We start from the raw sequence: 24,401 nt of genomic DNA, 5'->3' as shown, positions 1-24,401 counted from the left end.
ACTGCAACTCAGATATGCAGATGACACAACATTGATGGTAGAAAGTGAGGAGGAATTAAAGAACCTTTTAATGAGGGTGAAAGAGGAGAGCGCAAAATATGGTCTGACGCTCAACATCAAAAAAACCGAAGATCATGGCCACGGGTCCCATCACCTCCTGGCAAATAGAAGTGGGAGAAATGGAGGCAGTGAGAGATTTTACTTTCTTGGGCTCCATGATCACTGCAGATGGTGACAGCAGCCACAAAATTAAAAGACGCCTGCTTCTTGGGAGAAAAGCAATGACAAACCTAGACAGCATCTTAAAAAGCAGAGACATCACCTTGCCAGCAAAGGTCCGTATAGTTAAATCTATGGTTTTCCCAGTAGTGATGTATGGAAGTGAGAGCTGGACCATAAAGAAGGCTGATTGCCGAAGAATTGATGCCTTTGAATTATGGAGCTGGAGGAGACTCTTGAGAGTCCCATGGACTGCAAGAAGATCAAACGCATCCATTCTGAAGGAAATCAGCCCTGAGTGCTCACTGGAAGGACAGATCCTGAAGCTGAGGCTCCAGTACTTTGGCCACCTCATGAGAAGAGAAGACTCCCTGGAAAAGACCCTGATGTTGGGAAAGATGGAGGGCACAAGGAGAAGGGGACGACGGAGGACGAGATGGTTGGACAGTGTTCTCGAAGGTACCAGCATGAGTTTGACCAAACTGCGGGAGGCAGTGGAAGACAGGAGTGCCTGGCGTGCTCTGGTCCAGGGGGTCACAAAGAGTCGGACACGACTGAACAACTAAACAAAAACATTCCAAATGGATTTGACAAGCAGCGCAGAGAGGAAGCCGAGCGACCAATCGGAGGCAGGCGCGGGGCGGGCTTAGAACGATCCCCGGGAATCTGCGCGCGCCACTGAGGGCCGGCCTAAGGCAGCTGTTCTTGCTGAGTCGCCTGCTGGTTACTTCCCACCGCCTGCACTTCCTTTCTTCTGAATCCGGATTCTTCCTCTGGAAGCGTGTGGAGACCAGGTAAGAAAAGAGGCTTGCCGAGCCGCCTTCCTCTGCATGCAACTCTTTCCTCGACTTGGAGAGTTTTCGGATTTATTTTTATTTTTTTGGCCCCGCCATATAGAAACTCCCACTTTCCCCTCTTCCGGGCTCACTTTGCCGGGCAGGGCCTAAGACAAGAGAGCGGGGGTTTCCTGCCCCGTCATGCATCGCCACTTTCCGCTGTGGCTATGCAGTGCGCTGCAGTGGGGGTGATGCAAGGAGGCTGTTTGCGTTTTTCGTCATCGGGAATTTCCAGCGGGGATTTCCAGCGGGACGGGGGGCGTGGGCATAGATAAGAGGCCTGTTCCGGCGACCGCGGGTCATTAACCCCTCCTGTCCTCGCGCATTCAACTTCTGAGTAGACATTCATAAGTTTGGGCTGCGCAGGTAAGGTAGCATCGGGGATGTGCCTTTACCTATCTTGAATAATGCATCAGCTGTATATATTGCTTGCTGAGAGATGGGCAGAAAGGGATTCCCGATTGCGCGTGCAGAAAGCAGTTATTCCCAGTATCATAACTGGGATGTTCTAACCAGAATGCCAGCAACGGGCACAGGCTCCATCTGGGTGTCTCAAATTGAAGTCAGTGCATAAGAAAACCCTGATTTTATCTGTCTGCTTGTAGTGTACTTATTTTGGGTCTAACTAACTGTTCATTAAAAAACAAACAAACCCCCAAACTGCTGGGAATTGCATTTCTCTTTTCTTCCACTTCCTGGAGGTGAGGGCAGAATTTGTGAAGCTTTCCGGATGATTTCTTTTCTAGCATTGCAAATAAACTCTTACATGCCCCTGCTCCACCCAGTCTCGGAGTGGTGAGAAGTTCCAGAGGTCCCAGAACTTGCCACAGGAGTGAAGATCAAAATTCATAACTTAGCTCAAGGTTGTCATTTGAACTAGCCAGATGTTTAACACAACCGGTCCATCATTTTTAAAAAGAAGACTTGAGATCCGTCTTGTCTGAAAATGGCGACTAGACATTCCGTTTTGGCGACTGCAACCTTGGTTTAAGGAGCCATTTGGCGCCTAGCTTATATATCTGAGTTTCTAACACTCCCTTTTGGACAGCCCTGCCCATCTCCCACTGCAATCCGGAGCCCCTTTGTTACATATGAGCAGCTTCTTTCAAAGATAGCTCAGTTGGTGGAGCACGAGACTCTAAATCCCAGAGTTCTGGATTTGAGTCCCACATTGGACAAAGTGGGGGGTTGGACTAGATGACACCCCGGAAATGATCTCTTTCAGCTTCTGCCTTCTGGAAGAAGGTACAGGGTTATAAAGACTAGGACTAGCTGCCTGAGAAACAGTTTATATCCAGATGCGATTTTGGTTTCAAACGCAGTGTAAGGTAGTCTCAAAGCAGTATCTCTAAGCAGTTCAAAAGCACGTCAAAGTGCAAGTAGATAAATAGGTACCGCTCTGGCGGGAAGGTAAACGGCGTTTCCGTGCGCTGCTCTGGTTCGCCAGAAGCGGCTTAGTCATGCTGGCCACATGACCCGGAAGCTGTATGCCGGCTCCCTCGGCCAATAAAGCGAGATGAGCGCCGCAACCCCAGAGTCGGCCACGACTGGATCTAATGGTCAGGGGTCCCTTTACCTTTTAAGGCAGTCTCTATGGGAGTATATTGTATTTAATTATAGGGTATCAGAGTTTTTAGGGGGTTAACCAGGCTGGGATAGCAGGCATGTTGGTTTTTGAATGTCTGATGTAGATTTTTTTCAATTTCGTTGTTCTGTATGGGACAATGACAATAAAGATTATCGTATCATTATCATATCGTACTGTGGCCTTTCCCAACTCTACAGTTCTACCTCTGATTCTCCTAGTTCTAGGTGCTGACTGAACATGGGGTTAGCTGAGGAGAAAGTGAAGGAATACATCAAGGCCCACCAGTGCAACTTCCGATGCATCCGTGTCCTTCAGATGCTCGACTATCTCAGCTGCCTCACTGAAATAGACAAGGTAACTTTCCCCCTGATTTCCCTGCTCTTGTTGGTGCCAGAGTTTGGATTGGGGAGCTGCCCAGGGTAGTGTCTTTAGGCTGTGGGAATGTTGTGGATAATAGGAGAGGATATATTGATTAAATATCTAATAATAAGACAACAACACAGTACAATGAAATGAACTGAGCCTCCCCGCCTCACCAACACTCAATCTCATTGCACTCTGTGTGCTTGTCGTACAACACACCAACCCTGAAAGTCAGTTGCACTATATTATTTTCTGTTCAGCAGCCTAACAGCTCACGGACAGAAACTGTTTTTAGCCTGTTGGTATGACTGATTCTCCTTCTATATCTCCTGCCCAAGGGTAGAAGATTAAAAAGGTGCCGGCCGGGGTGTGAATTGTCCCTGAGAATTTTTCTCGCTCTCCTAAGACATCGATTCCTTGCGATGTCATCTAGCGGGCTCAGGGGACAGCCCATGATATCATGTGCTTGTTCACCACCCTCTATAGAGACTTTCTGTCCGTGGCTGTCAAGCCAACGTACCACACTGTGATACAATATGAGAGGACACTTTCTGTTGTGGACTGGTAGAAGGAGGTCATCAATTGTTGTTTAACATTGTTCTTTCGCAAGACCCTGAGGAAATGGAGTCTATGTTGGGCCTTCCTAACCGCCTGAGTTATATTGTTTTTCCAAGTGAGGTCTTCACTAAGGTAAACTCCCAGGAATTTAAAGGAAGAGAGATTCTCCACACAACCCCCCCACCAATATACAATGGGGCTAGTTCCCCTGTCTTCCTCTGCAAGTCCAACACCATCTCATTTGTCTTGCTAATATTTAGGTGCAATTTATTCTCTAGGCACCATGTAGATACTTTTTGAACCTCCTCTCTGTACGCTGATTCATCTCCACCTGTAATTAGACCCATTATGGTAGTATCATCTGCAAACTTAATAATTGCAGTAGATGGATCAGATGAGATACAGTCATATGTATACAATGAGTACAGGTAGGGACTCAGCACACATCCCTGTGGGGTGCCGGTGCTGAGCTTCAGGGAGATAGATGTAACAGGCCCAATCCTCACTGTTTGTGTCTGATCCCTCAGAAAGTCTTTAATCCAGTCACACATGGTAGAAGAAAGGTCTAGTTCCATCAGCTTTTTGATAAGAATGTCTGGAAGGATGGTATTAGAAGCCGAGCTATATCCTTCCTCACTTATGCTTGTGAGCTAGTAGCAGAGCACATTCCCTTTGCACATTGCTGGAAACAAGTTGATTGAGTGATTCCTTAGAATCATTTGAGTTGAGCAATCCAGTCTGGCTTGTCCAGATTGGATAGTTCCCTCTTAAAAACAATAATGACACGACAGTCTTCTTTTAAAAGGAATGGTGAAGTTTACTTACATTCAGTTCACAGTATTGTCCTGAAGGCAGCCTTTATCTTGTAGTTACAGGTACATGTGTAGAGAAAAGAAGTCTGAGCTAGGCCTCAGGCATTCCACCTTGTGGCTTCCATCCTCTGTAAGGATGAGCCATGTGCTGCTGGCTAAGAGCCAGCAGAAGGAAGATGGCAAAAGAGCAGTTGCAAGAGCCAAAGGGCCAAAAGAGCAAGAGGGGGAGATGGTTGCATACTCATCCTTACAGAGAATGGAAGCCACAAGGTGGAATGTCTGAGGCCTAGCTTTATAGGGTCTGCTAGAGTCACGCCCATCTACCTGGTCACACACGGGAAGGATGCTCCAGAGCAGGTAGGACAGGAAGTCTTCCCCATCTGTGTTCACGGTCGGGGAGGACTTCCAAACACAGTGGAACACAGTGTATGATGAGCTTAAAAAAAAATATGTTTTAAGTATAACTTTATGAAAAATACAGAAGCTTTTCTTCTTTTTTTAAAATAATTTTTATTGAATGATTTTATGTTACAAAAAACAATACAGCCATACTACTACTAAATATAATTAAGAAATAAAAATTACATACATCGATATTTAGTTTGCTATTTGTTATTTACCGTCTTATTTCTTCCCAAACATTGCATACAACAACACACATATGTGCAGACACCCACAGCCGCACACAAAACGATAATAATGAAAGTAAATATTTTTTCCCCTTTTATCTTCCAAAATCTTTTCTTCAACTTTTAAAATGTTTTAAGTATAACTTTATGAAAAATACAGAAGCTTTTCTACGAGGGATAACGGACACAGGTATAGCAAGAGAAGATCAGAAAATATTCCTCTATGCCACAGGAGCGGCAAGGATCCTAATTGCTAAAAACTGGGGGGGGGGGGGGGGGAACTGCCAACAAAAAAGAAATGGCAAGATAAACTGTTAGAGTATATTGAACTGGCTAGATTAACAGAGGCAATTAGAAATCACACTAGACAAGTTTCAAAAAGCATGGGGGAAATGTAGAGAATACTTCACAAAACAGTGCCCTAAAATACATACCTGGACTTGCAACCCATGACGGCAGCGCTCTGTCCCCACAGCTGGGCACTGGGGGCAGAGAAACTCGTGAGTGGTGGAAGTTTCACCCTCCACTTGCAATATGCCACTGGGTGAAGGCGCCATCGTGCTCTAGCCCTCAGACCAGTCCTGCGTGATGTATTGATACATTACCTTTTCATTCTGTTCAGCTCACGCTCCCCCTTCAGCAGCACAGACTTGTTTTGAAGCAGTTGCAAAGTTGCTCTGGGTATTGCAAGGTAGCAGGTGTGTCTGCTTATGCAGGCACCCAAATTACGTTGCAAACCCGTGGTTCTCATTATTACCGTAGCTATTTGACAGTTCATTGTGGGAGGGTTTTTCTTAACCGTGGGACAGGCATGTCTAAACCATTCCTGTGGCTTTCTGAGACGTAGCGACAGCCACAACTTGGACGACTTTCAAAGAGGCTTAGACAGATTCATGGAGGAGGAAGCTAGCAATAGCAACTGTGTCGGAAACAATTTGCCTCCTGGATACCAGTTGCTGTCGCCCTCGGCTCTGACGTTTGGGCTTTCCAAAGGCATCTGGCTGGCCACTGTGAGAACAGGATACTGGGCTGTATGGGCCTTTGGCCGGATCCAGAACGGCCCTTCTCACATGCATCCATCCAACTCCACGTTGAGAGCTCTGGTCTGGAGATGGCTGGCTGTAGTCCAAGCTGGGGACCTGCTGGCATGTTTGGAATATGCCATGGGAATCCCAATTTTAAACCTTCCCAGGGCTTCGGTGATGCTGTTCTGTCTCTCTTTCTCCCCCCACCCCCTCGTTCCTGAGCTTTGCATTTTCATGTCCCCCATTCCCGCAGCAAGAAATTAAAAGTGAATTCTTACTGCGAGGGAACGACCAGACGGTGTGGGAGCTGTTTCAGCGCCTCCAGACGAGGAGGGGCTGGGTGGTGCTCCTCATCAACGCTCTTGAGGACCAGAACCAAAGCGAGCTGGCGAATGAAATCAGAGAAGTTTACGACCGTTGGCGGCTCTGTAAGTTGCCCTTCCGCCTTTTGCATTTAATTTATTATTATTATTATTATTATTATTATTATTATTATTATTATTTTGCTTCTTAAGAGCAATAATGGAGATTGTCAGCTTTGCAAAAGGGCAGTATATAATCCAAATGAATGAATGTGTAAATTGGTGGTCTTCTTTTTCGGGGGCAAAAAAATTGCAGTTGTTTTGATTTAGAGTCTAGACCATAGAACCCCGTGTAATAATAGACCACATATCCTTTTCCTCTTGGATTGTTTTATTATTGACTCTGTAAATCACATAGCTGTACCTTATACAGTGGTACCTCGGGTTACAGACGCTTCAGGTTACAGACGCTTCAGGTTACAGACTCTGCTAACCCAGAAATAGTACCTTGGGTTAAGAACTTTGCTTCAGGATGAGAACAGAAATCGTGTGGCGGCAGTGGGAGGCCCCATTAGCTAAAGTGGTACCTCAGGTTAAGAATGGACCTCCGGAACGAATTAAGTTCTTAACCTGAGGTACCACTGAGAGCCAGTGTGGTGTAGTGGTTAAGAGCGGTAGTCTCGTAATCTGGTGAACCAGGTTCGCGTCTCCGCTCTTCCACATGCAGCTGCTAGGTGACCTTGGGCCAGTCACACTTCTCTGAAGTCTCTCAGCCCCACTCACCTCACAGAGTGTTGTGGGGGAGGAAGGGAAAGGAGATTGTTAGCCGTTTTGAGACTCCTGAAGGGGAGTGAAAGGCGGGATATCAAATCCAAACTCCTCTTCTTCTTCTTCTTCTTCTTCTTCTTCTTCTTCGCTGCAATTCCTTGTTGGCAACTGTGACAACTTTTCTCTTCTTTCTTTCTTTCTATTTTATTTTTAAATCCTGTTTGCTATTAAAATTCAGTAATCGCTATTTGGAAATAAAGGAAAAAGAAATTAACCTCTGTGCTGCTGGTGTGTCTTCCTCCTCCAGCCCCTCGAAGGAATGTGCCGGCAGTTGCTGCCTCACCAGCTGTGGTGAATAGCTCCCAGGTGCCAGCCGTGAAGCCCAGCCCACCCTCTTCTGACGTGCCCCTGCCAGTCCAGCCCCCGTTGCCCGCAGGCGTCTCAGACCCATCCCACTTCACCACTAATGCAACCTCTGAAGACATGCCTGATTACAGCACTCCTGTTCAAGAAACTGAACGTCTCCCTCGGAGCCCTGAGGTAAAGCCTAAGATTGGTTTCTCTTCCCTTGCCTTTCATAGAATCCTAGAGTTGGAAGGGACCCAAAGGGCATCTAGTCCAACCCCCTGCAGTGCAGGAATCTCAACTATAGCATCCCTGGAAAATGGCCATCCAACCTCTGCTCAAAAACTTCCAAGGAAGGAGAGTCTACCACCACAGTCTTCCCCACCCCATAAATTTTTATTATTTTCTTTACATATTCTTTCTTATCATACTTTAAACAACATACACTGTATTTTTTGCTCTATAAGACGCACCAGACCATAAGACGCACCTAGTTTCTGGAGGAGGAAAACAAGAAAAAAAAATTCTGAATCTCAGAAGCCAGAACAGCAAGAGGGATCGCTGCATAGCAATCCCTCTTGCTGTTCTGGCTTCTGGGATAGCTGTGCAGTCTGCATTCGCTCCATAAGACGCACACACATTTCCCCTTCCTTTTAGATTTAAGATAAATTTATTGTCATTGTCCGTATATACACAGTATACACAACAACGAAAATCAAACACCCACCCAAAGACCGGGTTCACATACACATTTGCACGTATCTCCAACACTCTCATCCTATTCAGACATAATCTATAAAAACATATCATACTCCAGAATGTAACATAACCTATTAAAGGCATAACATAACCTAAAAACCTGTCTCATTCCTTCCTACTCCCTGCTTGCTATTTCTTGCAACTGGCCCTGAGATCATTATTTAGTGCAATCAGAGCTCTTGGATAGAAACTATTCAGAAGGCGTGTGGTTCGTGTTTTCATTGTCCTATATCTTCTGCCCGAAGGCAACAGTTCAAAGAAGTTGTGAGCAGGATGGGTGGGATCTCTCAGGATATTGTGTGACTTCTTCAAAGTGCGAGACGTGAAGATCTCATCCAGGGTTGGTAGTTGGAGCCCAATAACATTCTGGGCAATTTTAATTATTCTCTGTAAAGCTTTTTTATCCGTTTCAGAGCTGCTCCCATACCACGATAATATACTATAGGTTAAGACACTCTCGATGGTACTGTGATAATAGGACAGAAGTAGGTGCTGAGATAGATTCAGTCCCCTGAGCATTCTCAGGAAATACAACCTCCCCTGCACCTTCCTCACAACCATATTAATATTTGCAGTCCATGAGAGGTCCTCAGAGATGTAAATGCCCAGGTATTTAAAACTACCAACCCTCTCCACCTCCTCGCCATTTATGTGCAATGGTAAAAATAGGAGGGAAAAGTGCGTCTTATAGAGCGAAAATTACGGTACATCTTTTTGCTCTTCCAAGCTTGTGACTTCAGATGGTATCCTTTATTAAACCCACGCGCGTATTTTATCTTCTCACATCTTATCTACACTGTAGGAGTTACTTCAGCCCTGCTAGTGTTTTTAAGTTTTTACAACTGTCCTTTAAAGGTAAAGGTAAAGGGACCCCTGACCATTAGGTCCAGTCATGACCAACTCTGGGGTTGTGGCGCTCATCTTGCTTTATTGGCCGAGGGAGCCGGCATACAGCTTCCGGGTTATGTGGCCAGCATGACTGAGTCGCTTCTGATGAACCAGAGCAGCGCATGGAAACGCCGTTTACCTTCCTGCCAGAGTAGTACCTATTTATCTACTTGCACTTTGACGTGCTTTCAAACTGCTAGGTTGGCAGGAGCAGGGACCGAGCAACGGGAGCTCACCCTGTTGCGGGGGTTCGAACCGCCGACCTTCTGATCGGCAAGTCCTAGGCTCTGTGGTTTAACCCACTCCGGCGGGAAGGTAAACGGCATTTCTGTGCGTGGCTCTGGTTCACCAGAAGTGCCTTACTCATGCTGGCCACATGACTTGGAAGCTGTACGGGATGAAGTCTCCGCAGGGGAGCGGGGAGCCTTCATCCCGCTGCCCTGCGGAGGCGTCATGCAGCTATCCCTGGCTTTTGCGGGAGGTGGGGGAAGGGACAGAGCCCTTCCCCCACCTCCCAGAAAAGCCCCCAGGAGCCGCGCTCCCTTTAAAGAGTGCACGGCTCTTGCCGGAGGAAAGCCAGTAGGCTTGCTTTCGCTGAAGCCAGGAGGGCAAGAGGGATTGGTGCGCACCGATCCTGCTTGCTCTCCTGGCTTCAGGGGTAGCCCCTCAAAGCCTCGTGAGCGAAGATGGAGGAGCGCTCCCTCTTAGCTCAGGATGCTTTGCGTTCCTTTCTTATTTCTTGTTTTCCTCCCCTAAAAACTAGGTGTGTCCAATCGTCCGGTGCGTCTAATAGAGCGAAATATATGGTAGCTTTTGTGTTACTGCAGTTTTGCTGGACACAAAGGGAAGGAGACATGTTTTATCCTTTGTTCCTGAACTATGGCAAATAAACGCTTGTAAATACGCTCACGCACATCTCTGTCCGCCACTTCCATTGTGGAGATTTATTCACGTGCTCGGTAGCTTCAGAAGGCTACTGAGGCTCAAGTTGCTGATTGATTGATGCTGTACCGGAGATCATCCGGCTGCCGGCCGGTGGCTGGAGCAAGCTGGGGGCCTGCCAAATGCCCCCATATCCCCGGCAGTATCCCAACCGATCCCTCCCATTGCGAGGGGCCGGGCTAGAAGACCTTTGGGGTTCCCTTCTAACTGTACAATTCCATGAATCTGTGATTTGTTCTTTTCAGACCAGAGGCAATGTTGTAGCTGCTCCTGCTGAGGATGCACAGGCCATTCTGAGCCGAGGCTGCCTTGGAGAGGCGCCTGGGGAGGTTTTGCCAAGCAACACACCAGCATCCTCAAGGCCCGACGCGGGTCCTTCGGTGCAGAAGTGGGACGGCCGCCAGCCCCGTCCTGTTTGCGTGAAGAACGGCTATTTTGGGAACAGGAACCACCCAATTGACAGTGCCGTTTTGCCGGGGCTGGCTGCCCCTCCTGATCCCGGAACGCCTGGGAACCAGCCAGTGGAAGATTACTACTCCTCTCCCGACAGCAGCTCCCCGCTGGCTTCGAGCGGTCAAGACAAGGCATCCCTGAGGGAGCGGAAGATCCAGGCCTTGCGGGGCTATCACAACGAGGATGTGCTGGACGGTCCAGAGGACGTAGGCAGCCCTCTCCTCCTGCAAAGGCAGTTCGACGCAGAGCAGGGAGTAGGCCTGGGGCGCCAGGAGAAAGGAGATGGACGCTCCCCCTCTGCCCCAGTGGGGTTTGGAGCGAGCCCAACAGACCGCGTGCCTGGAAATGGCCCGGGAAGAGGTAAGGACGTGGCGCGGTTTTGTTGGTTATTTTGCAGATCAGTTGCGCTGCAGAAAGCGTGCTGGGGAGACCACACATTCAAGGAACGCAAAATAACTTTTGCTAGATTTCAATAACAAAAGCAAAAACTCCTTTTACACTAAATTACAATACATCAATAAGCGTGGCCCGTCCACCAGGGTACTGAGAGAGCTACATGCTGCTCTTTATATACTATACCCACATGCTTAATTAACATAACTTAACAGCACCTGCTGTACTGCTTCACAGCTGTAAAACTAGGTCATGTTATTTGCTCTGGTCTTTAAAGACATCCATATCTTGTGAAACAATAATGAAACCTAAAATTTAAAGAAACCATTAAACAGGTTTGAGTCCCTTGCAGCAATAATAATAATAAATATAATAAATAAATAAATTAAATAAATAAATAATTTATACCCCGCCCATCTGGCTGGGTTTCCCCAGCCACTGTGGGCAGCTTCCAAAAAAAATTAAAATACCGTAATGCATCAAACATTAAAAGCTTCCCCAAAGAGGGCTGCCTTCAGATGTCTTCTAAAAGTCTGGTAGTTGTTGTTCTCTTTGACATCTAGTGGGAGGGCGTTCCACAGGGCGGGTGCCACTACCGAGAAGGCCCTCTGCCTGGTTCCCTGTAACTTGGCTTCTCGCAGGGAGGGAACTGCCAGAAGCCCTTGGCGTTGGACCTCAGTGTCGGGGCTGGATGATGGGGGTGGATTTGGACCACAGCACCACCCGCGTCCCACTAATTAAGGACAATTTCCACAGCCTTTTTTGCATGGTTTTCTGTTCTTTTCCCTAGTTGTTGGGTGGGGTCGGGGGGGGGGGGACACCAGTGTTTTAAAGTCCTGAAGCTCTGCTGTCTTGACTGTTCGAAACCACCTAGTTCAGCATCAATTCTAGGATTTCAGCCACACACACAGTCCTGTCTTCCCAACCATGAGGACTATAATCATAAACTATAAACCATGAGGCTACTTGCTCTTCCTGCGCATATAAAACATAGCATGTGCACATGGTGTATTGGATTTCAATCAAATCGATTTAAATCACTAGTCGGTAAGACTTGATTTAGATCACTAGGCAGTGAGATTTGATTTACATCATTATTTTTTTACAGAAAGACTCTTCTTGCTGGTATAATCTTAATATTTACAACCGGATGAAGGTTTCATTTTTGGAATAATAAATTTTCAGAGTAGTTTTTACAGTTAAATCAAAAATTACTGATTTGGTTTAACTATTAGAAATACATAGACTGATAATTATGAAATTATAGTGAGGTTTCATAAGTTAACTGTTTATATTTGGACAACTTTTCTGCTGTACTTTATTGGAAGGAGAAAAATAATCATTTCCTTAATAACAATTTAAACAATTCATTTAACTAAAACAATAGCATTATAGCATATGTATCCATTAACTGACTTGGTTAAACGGTGGTTTTTGTGTGGTTTTTGTTTGTTTTAAACAGACTGAGTTTTAGCACACATGAAAAACTTAAAACAAATCCTTATTATACTGTAATTTAAATAGAAAACTATCTGTAGAAAAGATTTTTCCTCCCAAAGCATTTTATTTTAAAAATCCAATTTAAACCCAAAAAATCTGATTTTTTTATTTTTAAAAAATCATTGGTTTTTATCCACCCTGATGGGCACCATCCTATGTGCTGATGAATAATTTCATGCGTTTTCCCCATGCAGGTCCCCGCATTCCTGTGAAGGCTGCTGCCGCCCTCCCCTCAAATGCAGATATTCTTGACAGCCCTTCCTCTGGCAGCTCCCAGCTCCTCAGTAGCCCTTCAAACAGAGGACAGACTCACTCCACGCCCAGCACTACACCTTTAGGGCAGAGTCGACCTCCGCCTTCCAACTTCGACGGTTCCTCCTCCACCGATGTGATCCCACCTAACTCGCCTCCCTGGCATTCGGCTGCTCCAAGCGACGCGTCTAAAACTCCCATTCATGGTGAGGGTTTGACTGACACAGCCGCCTACAAGGTGGCGCCAGAGGAGGTAAGCTGGTCCACGCTTCTGGGGGTGGGGAGCTTGTGGCGGCGTTGCAGTTGGTCACGGGGAACGAAAAGGGAAAGGCCGGGGAAATTGGGAAACGAGGAGCCCATCGCCCCATTTGAGCACCTAGCCTGCTCTGACCGACAACAGCTCACCTGTCAACAACCTGTCCCCGTCACTGGGCACCTGATCCCCTAGGGAAAGCCAAGCAGACCTCAGGGGCATAGGGAGCTACCAGAAGTACCCCATGTGCTGGTCCCGGGGGGTTACCGTGTGGCGTGGTCCGAGGCTGAAGCGGGGTCCAAGGTAGGGAGTCGGGTGTGGTCAGGAGCTCTGGCAGAAAGCAGGACAGGGTGCTGGCAGGAACAGGTAACCAACGATGTTGCTCCCGCAACCTGGGACTGGCTTTTATCTCCTCTGAGGCCTAGGGTGGTCCCTGCCCACAGGTGACTCGCCTCCCCTGGCCTTAAGGTGATCACTCCTTCTGAGAGAACTTAGTTCCCTCCGCCTCTCTGACCTGAGCCTCTGCAGCTCAGGAGAGGCTGGAGGGTTACTGGACCCAGAGGCAAGCTCAGCCTCCCCTGACAGGGCTGGGAGAGGAGCACCTACAGGCAATGGGTCCTCGATCACCTCTGGAGCCAGAGCGGATTCAGCTGGTGTCTGCTCCTGAGGATCCGGCACAGGTGAGGGCCCTTCAGATTCAAGCCCCTGTCCTGGAGGCGGGGACTCCTGTGCAGGCTGGGATTCCTCCGGTTCAGCCTCTGAATCAGACTCCCAGGCCATCACACCCCATCAGAGGAGCTCGGTGGTGTAGGTCAGGGGTCAGCAACCTTTTTCAGCCATGGGCCGGTCCACCGTCCCTCAGACCAAGTGGCGGGCCAGACTATATTTTGAAAAAAATAAATAAAAATGAACGGAATCCTATGCCCCACAAATAACCCAGAGATGGGTTTTAAACAAAAGGACACATTCTACTCATGTGAAAACACGCTGATTCCCGGACTGTCCACAGGCCGGATTGAGAAGGCGATTGGGCCGCATCCGGCCCCCGGGCCTTAGGTTGCCTACCCCTGGTGTAGGTGGGGCATAAGGAATCGGACAGTCCTGAAGGCACTTTGGGGCCCGGGTTGTTTGTGAATTTGCCTTGAACCTGGCCCACTAGCAAATTTGCAACCAGTACAGCTCTCCTAGCAGCAGAGTAACATGTTGACAGTAATCTGCTCCTGCAAGCCGTTTGGCCCCTGCGTTCTGCAGTAGTGGCAGCTTAAAAAAATACCTGGAGGGCATCCCGTTGGCTGCCCCTGCTCTAGAGGCCCTGCTATCTCAGATGCTTCCACTGAATAGTAATAATAATAATAATAATAATAATAATAATAATAATAATAATAATTTATTGTTTATACCCCGCCCATCTGGCTGGGCTTCGCCAGCCACTCTGGGCGGCTTCCAACAGAATATTAAAATACAGTAATGCATCAAACATTAAAAGCTTCCCTAAACAGGGCTGGCTTCAGATGTTTTCTAAAAGTCTGGTGGTTGTTGTTCTCTAATAATAATAAGCCAGGGATTGCACATTGTTATTATTGTTACAGTGGTACCTCGGGTTACAGATGCTTCAAGTTACAGATGCTTCAGGTTACAGACTCTGCTAACCCAGAAATAGTATCTCGGGTTAAGAACTTTGCTTCAGGATGAGAACAGAAATCGTGCAGTGGCAGCAGCAGGAGGCCCCATTAGCTAAAGTGGTACCTCAGGTTAAGAACAGTTTCAGGTTATGAACGGACCTCCGGAATGAATTAAGTTCTTAACCCGAGGTACCACTGTTTTATTATTAATCTGACTGGACTGTCCCAGCCACGTGCTACAAATCCCGTGCTCCTGCATCTGAATGCATGGAATCAGAGAGTTGCAAGGGACCTGGGCTGGGGCCCTCTAGTCCGAACCCCTGCAATGCAGGAATTATGGAATCCTAAAACTCTTGTGGGATGAGTACTGAACGGTGAATCATTGGGGGGGTTGGAGGGAGGGAGGAAGGCAGGCAAAGAAGTGTGTAGGTGGGTTTTCCTTACCTATTGTCTTGTCTCCTGCAGGTGATCCAGCCCTCTGCTGTGAGTGGAGATTCAAGGCCGAGTATGAACAAAGTCTTTCACCATCCCAGAGATCACGGTGTCTTTTCTACCAATCACGACGACGACGAACCCTGCAAACCGGGCGTTCTGCATTCAGTACAGAGTGTAAACACAGTGGGATCGCATGATTGGCAGCTGAGTGAAAAAGAGACAAATCCTGCATATTCAGGGAGGTCGGATAGGCTTCGCCTCAGCAATTTCTCTGAGGGCAGCGACCCTTTGATGATCAGCAATCCCAGCTCGACCGAAGAGAGATGCTCTGGTCCAGCCGATGTCGCTGTTCCGGGCAGGGATGAAGCCCGCGACGCTTCCCGTCAGCTTTCACGCGGCAACCACCAGAACGGCGATGGTTCCATCCGAACCTTCACCTTCAAAATGGAGGAGAGCCCTAGTGTGGATCTTGAAGGAGCCCCTGGTTTGCCGGGCAGCCCTGGCGAACGATCCCCGGGTGCCTCGCCCGGCTCGGACGACAGGCAGCGGCCGGTCAAAAGCGCCAGGCCCCACTCTGAAAGTGCGAGGGATTCCCTCCCCAGCGAGAGAGGCGATGCACCACTGACTTCACGCAGTTATACGTGGCTCCTCGCAGGGTGTGCCGTGGTGGTGGCAGTGGTGGCTTTTGCACTTTACAAGAAGAAATAGGAATCTGGGGAGGGAGGCGAGGAAAGAAGGGAGAGTTCCTGGCCCTCCAAATAGATTGATTCGTTCCCGGGCAAGCGTTAAGATCGTCATCCCTCCTCACCCAGTGCCTCTATATCAAGAGTTGACTCCTAGGCCAAATACGACCCCCAGGACCTCTTTATGTGACCCATAAAGACTGTTGACCCTCTTCTGCACCCTTGTTGAATGCTCTTTCATGTCTGGAATGTCTCCTTGAACTGGAATACTAATGCCTTTGGATGGAGAATTGATGGGGGAAGGTCTGTGTGTGAATAGATATCTCCGCCTTGCGAGTGGCTCTGTTACCTACTGTACAAAGGCAAGAGACAGAGCAACAGGTGTGACCCAATTTTGGGGATGGTTCTGCCCCCGACAGGTAGCCCCTCCCCTTGCATTCTATGCAAACACACTCCCACGCAGAGTTTTGCTTCTGTTTGAATCCACTTCCTCCACGGGCGTCGCGCGATGCTCACGGCAATTATTCGCCGTTCACCAGTTGCCTTCCTGCACGCTTCCTCTGCTCTGCCCTGGCATACCTCTTAAGAGAATAGGGCTTCTCTTGATGGAGCACATGTAACCCACTCCCAGTGGTGGCCCCTGATATGGGTGGCTTTACAAGAGTAGTTGGGTGGCGCTGTGGGTTAAACCACAGAGCCTAGGACTTGCCGATCAGAAGGTCAGCGGTTCGTATCCCCACGACGGGGTGAGCTCCCGTTGCTCGGTCCCTGCTCCTGCCAACCTAGCAGTTCGAAAGCACGTCAAAGTGCAAGTAGATAAATAGGTACCACTCTGGCGGGAAGGTAAACGGCGTTTCTGTGCACTGCTCTGGTTCGCCAGAAGCGGCTTAGTCATGCTGGCCACATGACCCGGAAGCTGTACGCCGGCTCCCTCGGCCAATAAAGCGAGATGAGAGCCACAACCGCAGAGTTGGCCACGACTGGACCTAATGGTCAGGGGTCCCTTTACCCTTTACCTTACAAGAGTAGTTGGCAAATTCATGAAGGGGGAGAGGGCCATTGATGGCCACTAGCCAGGGTAGCTATGCTCTGACTCTGCAGAGCAGCAAGCCAAAATCAGTGAGAAGAAGCGCGGCAGCCATAATGCATTTTTTATCTTGCAATATTTATGTACCGCTTGATTAAAAAATCCTCTGAAGCAGGACTGGGCGATGCATCGATAGTATCATCCAAACCTGGTTTCAAGTCCATACCACGCTATTGGTTTCATTTTTTAAAAAATCATTTTTATTGATTTTCCAATAAAAACAACCAATCAACATATCCGCATCATAATCCAATTAAAAACAAGAAACTGAAATTAAAAAAGACCAAATTGTAATCCAAATTGTAATTATTAATTTTTCCGGGCTCCCCATAGTCTGGACCTCTGAAGCATATCTCCAAATCTTCAGTCCTGCCTCTTCTCGTTGTTTTCACATTTTCCGCCTTCTGGTGGTTTCATAATTTTTGACCTGGCAATATTTTGCGAATCATGATGTCTATCTGTACGTTTGCTATCCCAAAATCACAATGTGGGAGAGACTGTGAAGCCAGCCAATGCCTCTACGTAGCTCCACCCTTATTTCGGACATTGTGGTATATCGGTGTATCACGACTTTTAGCTGGTGATATATCACGATGTTGGAAACCAGATACCGCCCAGCCCTACTCTAAAGCAGTTTGTAAAAAACGGTATAAAGCATTCAATAATAGTAACAAATAATACAATTTGTGTGTGTGTACAGTGAAGGCACCTGCCGGGCATTAATAGGCAGGGAGGCACAGAAGGCAGGTGATGCCATACTAATAGGCTTAAAATGTGGAATGAACCCGTGGCACTCATAAAAGTGCCCATTCCACAGATCAAAGCGGAGCACTGGGCACATAATTGGGCAAAATAAGCTAACAGCAGCACTTTGAATATTTTTAAAAAATGGTTGCCACAACTGCACTCTTTTCCCCTTCCTAGAAACGGCCTATTCTTTCTTTTTTATCAGGCCTGCCTTTTTCTTTTCTATGAAAAAATAGATTGTACAGTGGTACCTCTGGTTGCAAATGGGATCCGTTCCGGAGGCCCGTTCACAACACGAAAAGCCCGCAACCTGAAGCGCCGTATCTGTGCAGGTGCGCAGTGTGATTTGGCGCTTGTGCACATGCACAGAGCGCGATTTAGTGCTTTTGTGCGAGCGGCGAAACCTGGAAGTAACCCTTTCCGGTACTTCCGGGTCGCCGCGGGACGCAACCTGAAAAAACGTAACATGAAGCAAACTTAACATGAGGTATGACTGTACCATTCTTTAAATCCTGCCTTGCCATCCCCCCTGGTGCACCTGAAGCAGCACAGCCGGACGCCTTCATCTGTCCTGCTTGCAGTAAAACACGCCTCTCCCATATTGGCAGCAAACGCAGGCGCTGCAACTCTCCTGCGGTTTGACTTCACCGCTAAAGGAGCATTCTTCTGTCGTCTCCCAAGGCAGCCAGATACCAACACCACCATTCCTCTTACTGCCCCCCTCCCCCCACTTGTTCATCTAAATGCTGCTCATTTCACTTGCTCATGGTAATTAAAAAAAAACAAAAATTAGCCGAAAGCCTTTTTTGGCTGCTTCGTGACCCAATCTTGGTGCACCGATGCATTCCACACACAGACTACCACCACCAGCAAATGCACAGGGCCCCAGGATGTGTATGTCCAAATTGGGCAAATTCAGTATTTACCAAACTGAAGAAAGCAAGGGTGCAGTTTGAGAGGGAGGGGTCATCCTGATCTGGAAATCTTATGAAGCCTTCTGGGGTCGAGGGGAGTCCTAATATTGTTGTGTACTGAAGTTCTCACCCTGGGCCAGCAGGGGGATACTGTAGATAGTTTTCACTCAGGTCCACATATGCAAAAAAGGAATTGAAAGTGACGCTCAGTGATTGGATAGTTACAGAAAGTTGTTACTGTTGCTTTGTAGTTGAGCTCTATATAAGCAGGTTGGCTGAACCCTTCTGTTCAGTTCAGTTCTGGCCTGTGAGTAAACAAGAGCTGTCTGAAGAATTGCTGTGTCGTCTGATATGTTCACCCACAACTTAACAATTATTATTTATTAAACTTATCACCCTTCATCCAAAGAGCACAGGGCGGTTTGCAGCATAGAAGCACAAAATGAAAAACAAAATACCTCTCGCAATACCAAACTGAAATATGGGACGCTGGCATGGCCCTGTCATTCAGGGCCTCAATTCTAGCTTGCAGCAGAATATGTGCCCGCTTGACTGCTTAGATGTGCAGAACTGCCACTTCTACAAGTGCTACATAAGATTAGTTTCTTGCAGGCAAGAAATCAGTCCTTCGGTGTGGCAGAGCCTAGCCTTCGGAACTCCCTGTCCATTGATATTAGGCGGGTGCCTTCACTGTACTGCTTTTAATGCCTGCTAAAAGCCTATTTGTTCTAGGAAGCCTACCCAGGCTTGACATTTTAGTAGGTATAATTGGTGTTTTCTTTTAATCACTGGTTTTATTTTGTATTTGTTTTTTATGTTGCTTCTTTTTAATGATTCCTTTTCTGTTGGCGTTTTAAAAGAATATTTTAGCCTGCCTTGTTAAATTGCTTAGGGGTCTTTTGTTCTACTAATACTTTTTGTTAATAAAATAAATAAGTGTCTCCCTCTCTCTGCATGCTTTTGGAATTCTTCCCGAGGAGGTAGTTGCAAAGAAGTGCTCTTCTCTGAACTTTCCGTCCGGTTCGATTTCTGCTTTTCTCAGGAAAAGGCTTGTAAGCAAGAGTCATGACCAACTGCATCCTAACTCTTTTTGCAGGTAGCATTTTATGAGAAGTCTTTCCAGAATTATTCCTGGGCCAGATGATGTCAACGGAGCTGCCCTTCTGATGGTTTTGGACTGCACCAGATGCCTTCTTAAAAATGCAATTAATCTTCCGTAGTGGTGAAGGGACAGGATACCCAAATCCTGTCTGTGAAGTCACCCCAAAATCACCTCAGGCCTCAAAACTGTCCAAAATTCCCCTTCTCTCTTCTAAAAATCCACAGCAGCTTCAGCTCTTCTCTGCTTTCTCACAAGAAGCTGCTGCACAGGCAAAATGTAACTTTTATCAGTACGAGAGAGCTTCAAAAAGGCTAATGAATAGGCTCTGTCAGTGCCAAGCATAAAGCAAGCCTGGGAACTGAGTTATCTCATCCAGTTGCAACATATCTTGGACACGCTGAACCGCAAGGCTCCTCAACCCCCTTGGCTTCTCATCCCCCTTTCCTGGGAAGGGCGCCAAGAGTCCCAAAGACAGGAGCTTTCTGTTCATGCTCAGGAAACTCATCACGGGGCAGGGCTCCTGAGGAGGAGGAGAAAGGGGAGGGAACTGGAGGGGAATAAATACTCTGTGCAAATGGCTGTGAACTTGTGCTAAGCTTGTGAGTTATCACGCTTGCTCCTTCTACCAGTAAGAATGGTAGAAATAAAGCTCTTTCTCTGAAATTATTCCTTGAGTGTATGTTTGACTCCCATTTACCTGTCCCGGGCGCAATGCTCTTCCCACCCAAGGGCAAAGCCTAAAAAGTCTACCGTGGCCAAGACCTAGGGAAATAGCTGCCTCATATTGGGTCAGGCCTATTCGTATTGCCACAACTTCATCCTTGAGAGATCTTGTGAATTTTTTTATTTTTTTTTACTAGACCCCTAAGGTCCATTAGCCAGAGCTGGTTACAAAATGGTGGCTCAGCCAGGTGGCCGGATCCTAAGAGCTGAGAAAAAGGATGCCTTTGAACAGATGCTCAGCTTGGGAATCTGATCAGTACCTGAACCAAGTCCTGAATCCACTCCTGCTGTTCCCACAAGCGTTCATTCATTTATTTCAACAAATTATATACCATTTATCTGAAGAAGTGTGCGTGCACACGAAAGCTCATACCCAGAACAAACTTAAGTTGGTCTCTAAGGTGCTACTGGAAGGAATTCTTTTATTTTGTTCCGACTATGGCAGACCAACACGGCTACCTACCTGTAACTACCATTTAACACCCTATTCTCTAAGCAGTGTACAGAAAGGCTCAAACTATACAATAAAGATAACATCAGTTAACAGCATTTCTGCTTTTGCTTTTCTTCTTCTTTGGTGATCACTCGTAGCCGAGTAAGATTGTCTTCCATGAACACGGTCTTAACAGTGAGTCTGTAAGTGACTGTGGAGGCCAATTCTGGATCCACACGTCCTTCCACAGTGGGGACGTAGGTTTCCAGATGGGAGTTGATCCCAGTGAGGGTTTGCCAAGCGTGCCTTCCTCTTAGCGCGTTTCTCCCTATCATCCTGAGTTCGAGTGTCTTCAAAGCCCATGACACTTTTGGTAAAGGCTGTTCTCCAACTGGAGCGCTCGCAGGCCAGAGTTTCCCAGTTGTTGGTGTTTATACTACTTTTTTTTAAGATTTGCCTTGACTTGAGAGAGTCTTTAAACCTCTTTTGTTGACCACCAGCATTACACTTTCCATTTTTAAGTCCTTTAGTGAGACACAAGGAACTCTCCAGGGCACCAAAGTCCTGCCCTCAATTTACTCAGCCGTCTTTTATTTCAGTATACAGCGGTGCCTCGCAAGACGAAATTAATCCGTTCCGCGAGTCTCTTCGTCTTGCGGTTTTTTCGTCTTGCGAAGCACGGCTATTAGCGGCTATTAACGGCTTAGCGGCTATTAACGGCTTTAAGAAAAAGGAAACAAACTCGCAAGAACTTGCAAGACGTTTCGTCTTGCGAAGCAAGCCCATAGGGAAATTCGTCTTGCGGAACGACTAAAAAAAGGAAAACTCTTTCGTCTTGCGCGTTTTTCGTCTTGCGAGGCACCACTGTATATCTGAGATTTTACCAGGCAATGCATTCTCTGTAGAACTTTTAAGGACCAGTGTAATTGAGAAGCAATGTGGCAGACTCCAGGACTGTCTTTTCAGGAAGTGGGGCAATGATACTAGCTGTGAATTTATTTATTGCATTAAATTTATATACTGCTCGATTGTAAAACAAAAACCTCAAAGCAGTTTACAAAGAGAATAAAACAAAATTACCAGTGAAAACAGTTAAAAACAATCATTCAAAACAAAGTAAAAATCAGCAATAAACTTAATACATTTTAAAGCAACATTCTACATGTCTGAGTACGAAGTCGGAGAATGATGAAAATCATCAAGCAGAGACTAGATACTATTTCCTTTTTTTATAGGGTTCCTGTTTCACACTGGGCAGTTGCATCTCTGCAAGATGGTTTGGATTTCTAATGCAAAGCCAAACGTTACATTTCAGCAGGCTGCAGGGGTTGTTGTTTTTTGGTTGTTTAGTTACAGCTCTGTGTGTTTTGTGAGTTGAACCTGCAGTTTCTTAGCCTGCTCCTGCATTTATTATTGGTATTATTATTTACTGTGTGACCCACTTTTGTAATTTTATCAGCGGCAAAACCAGACGATGACCCAGTTAACAGGCTTCCAAGACAAATACTGACTCCGATAGACCAGCACTTTTGGAAACAGAACGGCATTGTCAGGGAGGGAAAAAAGAAAAAGCAGCAAGTCAGAAGGTTTCAGCTAATGTTGTGGTGATTCCCAATAATCTATGTAAGTGGGTCAGTAGCTTAATGGGCACATCTATGCAGGGACATTTATGAAATATGGGAGGGGTGGGTGAGTTAAATCTGTCAGTGAGGCAGCAACAAGCATTTTCAAGACTATTTCAGAATGTCTGCTTGCTCTCTCTTAATTCAAGAAAAGATATTTAGTACATAGGGTTGCCATATTTCCAAAAGTGAAAATCTGGACAAATCTGGAACATCCCCCCCAAAAAAATATGTTTTTGGGGCTTTTCTTGGATTTTTAAAACATTTTTTTAAAAAAACAAAACACCCTACTTGCCACACACCCAGGTTTTCTTGGATATTTTGCCCATTTAGCAAAAATCCGCCCGGATGCCATTTTGCAGCCCAATTCGTGGATGTGTCCGGGAAGACTCAGACATAGGCAGCCCTAACTTAGGAAAGCTCTTTTCATGTCTATTTTCATCTATTTCCCAATATAATATAATTAATATAATATAATCCCCCATATGAATCAATGGGATGTACTGTCATCTAAGCACATGTTAGGATTGCAGCATTAGGAGCACAGCAGTGAAAAAGCCCTGCTGAAACTCTGTGGGATTTCCTTCTGAGCAAACATGCATCCTCAGGCAATAAAAATGGCTGTGGTAAAGGAAACCAATGAAATAAATGAATGTCCTGCACCAATATAAGCTGAATAATGCAGACATATGTGTATAACGGTGCAGGCTGACATGCAGAAATTTAAGCCACTAAAGGTTTTCCTTGAATGAAGACGAGCAGTGGGAAAAGATTTAGGTCCCAGTTGCCTGTGGGTTGGACTACTAAGAGTGCAGGAGCAGAGCTAGTAATTAAAAAAATAAATGTGATAATCATATTACTATTTTCAGCTGGATGTTGCAAATTTACACAAGGTATCGCTTCCACCTTATCTTATTTTTAAATAGTTTTGTAAATTCATATTTCTAAAAGCTATATTACACAATTCTGCAAAGCGCACCCACAATTCATTTTTCCCCTCCTTTGCACAATACTTCAAGTTCTTTGAAGAGATTTATCCAGATGCTGGCAGACGGGAAATGGTTTCTGGCAAAATATTTATACCAATCCCCTGAACAGGCGAATGCCACAAGGCCCTTCTTTCATGACCAACACACGTGGGAAGAAGCAAGTTGCAGTTCTGGGTATGGGATCAGCCTTCAGATTTTTATTTTTCTCTCTCTAAATAAGGAAAGAGGATTTGAATCAGCAAGAACATTCCTATAAGGGAATGGGATCACGCCTTCTAAATTTTGCTCAAAGGTCTGGGAACACAGGAAGCTGCCCCACAAGAGCCCATTCAGCTTCTTTGATCTGCATAGTGTGTGCTTTTACAAGTGCTACGTAATGCACTCCCAGTGTAGCTGCACCTGCCCTTTGGAACTCCCTGCCTCTTGACATTAGGGCAGGTCCCCTCGAGGTACATATGGGTAGGGGGAAGTGTTTCATTAGGTACTGAGGTGGAAAGATAGCCTACCTCACAGGGCTGGTGTGATGATGAGTGGTAAGGAGGCATGCCGCCCTTGAGCTCATTGGTGATCAAAGGTGCGATATAAATGTAACCCTAATACACGTGAAACCACCACCTCATGTGCACGTCTGAATGCGCTAACTAGCGTTGCTGGATGTTTTACTGGGATAACGCTGTCAAGTGCTTTTTCCCCACACTCTTTGATATTTATTTTCTTTTTCATCAATTTCCTCACTTGAAATCTGAACATACCAACCCCCACCCCGCGCGCCCCAAATCTCTCCTTGCTGGGTAGCCATGGCTACCCGACGTGCCATTCGTCCGCTAGCTCCGCCCTTTTGTCGACCACCCTTCTTTCTCAGTGGAGGATAGGCGCGTCGCTCTCCCTTCCGGAGGAGCCGGTTGGCTACGACGATCCCGTTACACGTCCCGCCTCTCGAGGCCCGTTGTACCTGTATTTGCGTGCGTGTGGGTTGGCTCCTTGAATCGGCGGCTTTTCATTGGCGGGATTCGTTCTCCCTTGCCATTCATTGGAGGGATTTGGATCTCTCTCTTTTTTGGCGCCCACCCCTTGGAAGCCTTCGCAAAGCCGCATTGGACAGCTTCGCCCGTCGCTCCGCGCAAGGAATGCTCTGATTGGTAGGCGGTTTGCTTCTTCC

General features: G+C 46.7%; 1 protein-coding gene and 1 long non-coding RNA gene across 3 annotated transcripts; one reads left to right on the top strand and one right to left on the bottom strand.

The window, feature by feature from the left end:
* The first annotated feature begins 868 nt into the window (after positions 1–868).
* On the top strand, positions 869–20,141 carry MAVS (mitochondrial antiviral signaling protein). Of its 2 annotated transcripts, none has more exons than XM_081020812.1 (7): positions 869–1,013; positions 2,862–2,997; positions 6,284–6,458; positions 7,408–7,640; positions 10,280–10,847; positions 12,575–12,885; positions 14,973–20,141. In XM_081020812.1, exons 2-7 carry the CDS (start codon positions 2,881–2,883, stop codon positions 15,648–15,650), a joined length of 2,082 nt encoding a protein of 693 aa, XP_080876938.1. In that variant the 5' UTR covers positions 869–1,013; positions 2,862–2,880; the 3' UTR covers positions 15,651–20,141. The 2 variants fall into 2 exon arrangements, with proteins under 2 accessions (XP_080876938.1, XP_080876937.1); XM_081020811.1 differs by having other exon boundaries at positions 881–1,013; positions 2,868–2,997.
* A 1,352-nt stretch (positions 20,142–21,493) lies between these two features.
* LOC308485482 lies at positions 21,494–24,370 on the bottom strand. Its single transcript, XR_013990555.1, has 2 exons — positions 24,195–24,370; positions 21,494–23,453 (listed from the first exon to the last, which is right to left on the bottom strand). It is a non-coding gene; the product is annotated as an uncharacterized lncRNA (long non-coding RNA).
* Positions 24,371–24,401: the final 31 nt, after the last annotated feature.

Source organism: Podarcis pityusensis (assembly GCF_964106645.2).
Source record: "Podarcis pityusensis genome assembly, chromosome: 9".
Lineage (NCBI taxonomy): Eukaryota > Metazoa > Chordata > Lepidosauria > Squamata > Lacertidae > Podarcis > Podarcis pityusensis.
Note: the sequence above shows the minus strand (reverse complement) of the source record. Positions and strands in the feature narration are given on the sequence as shown.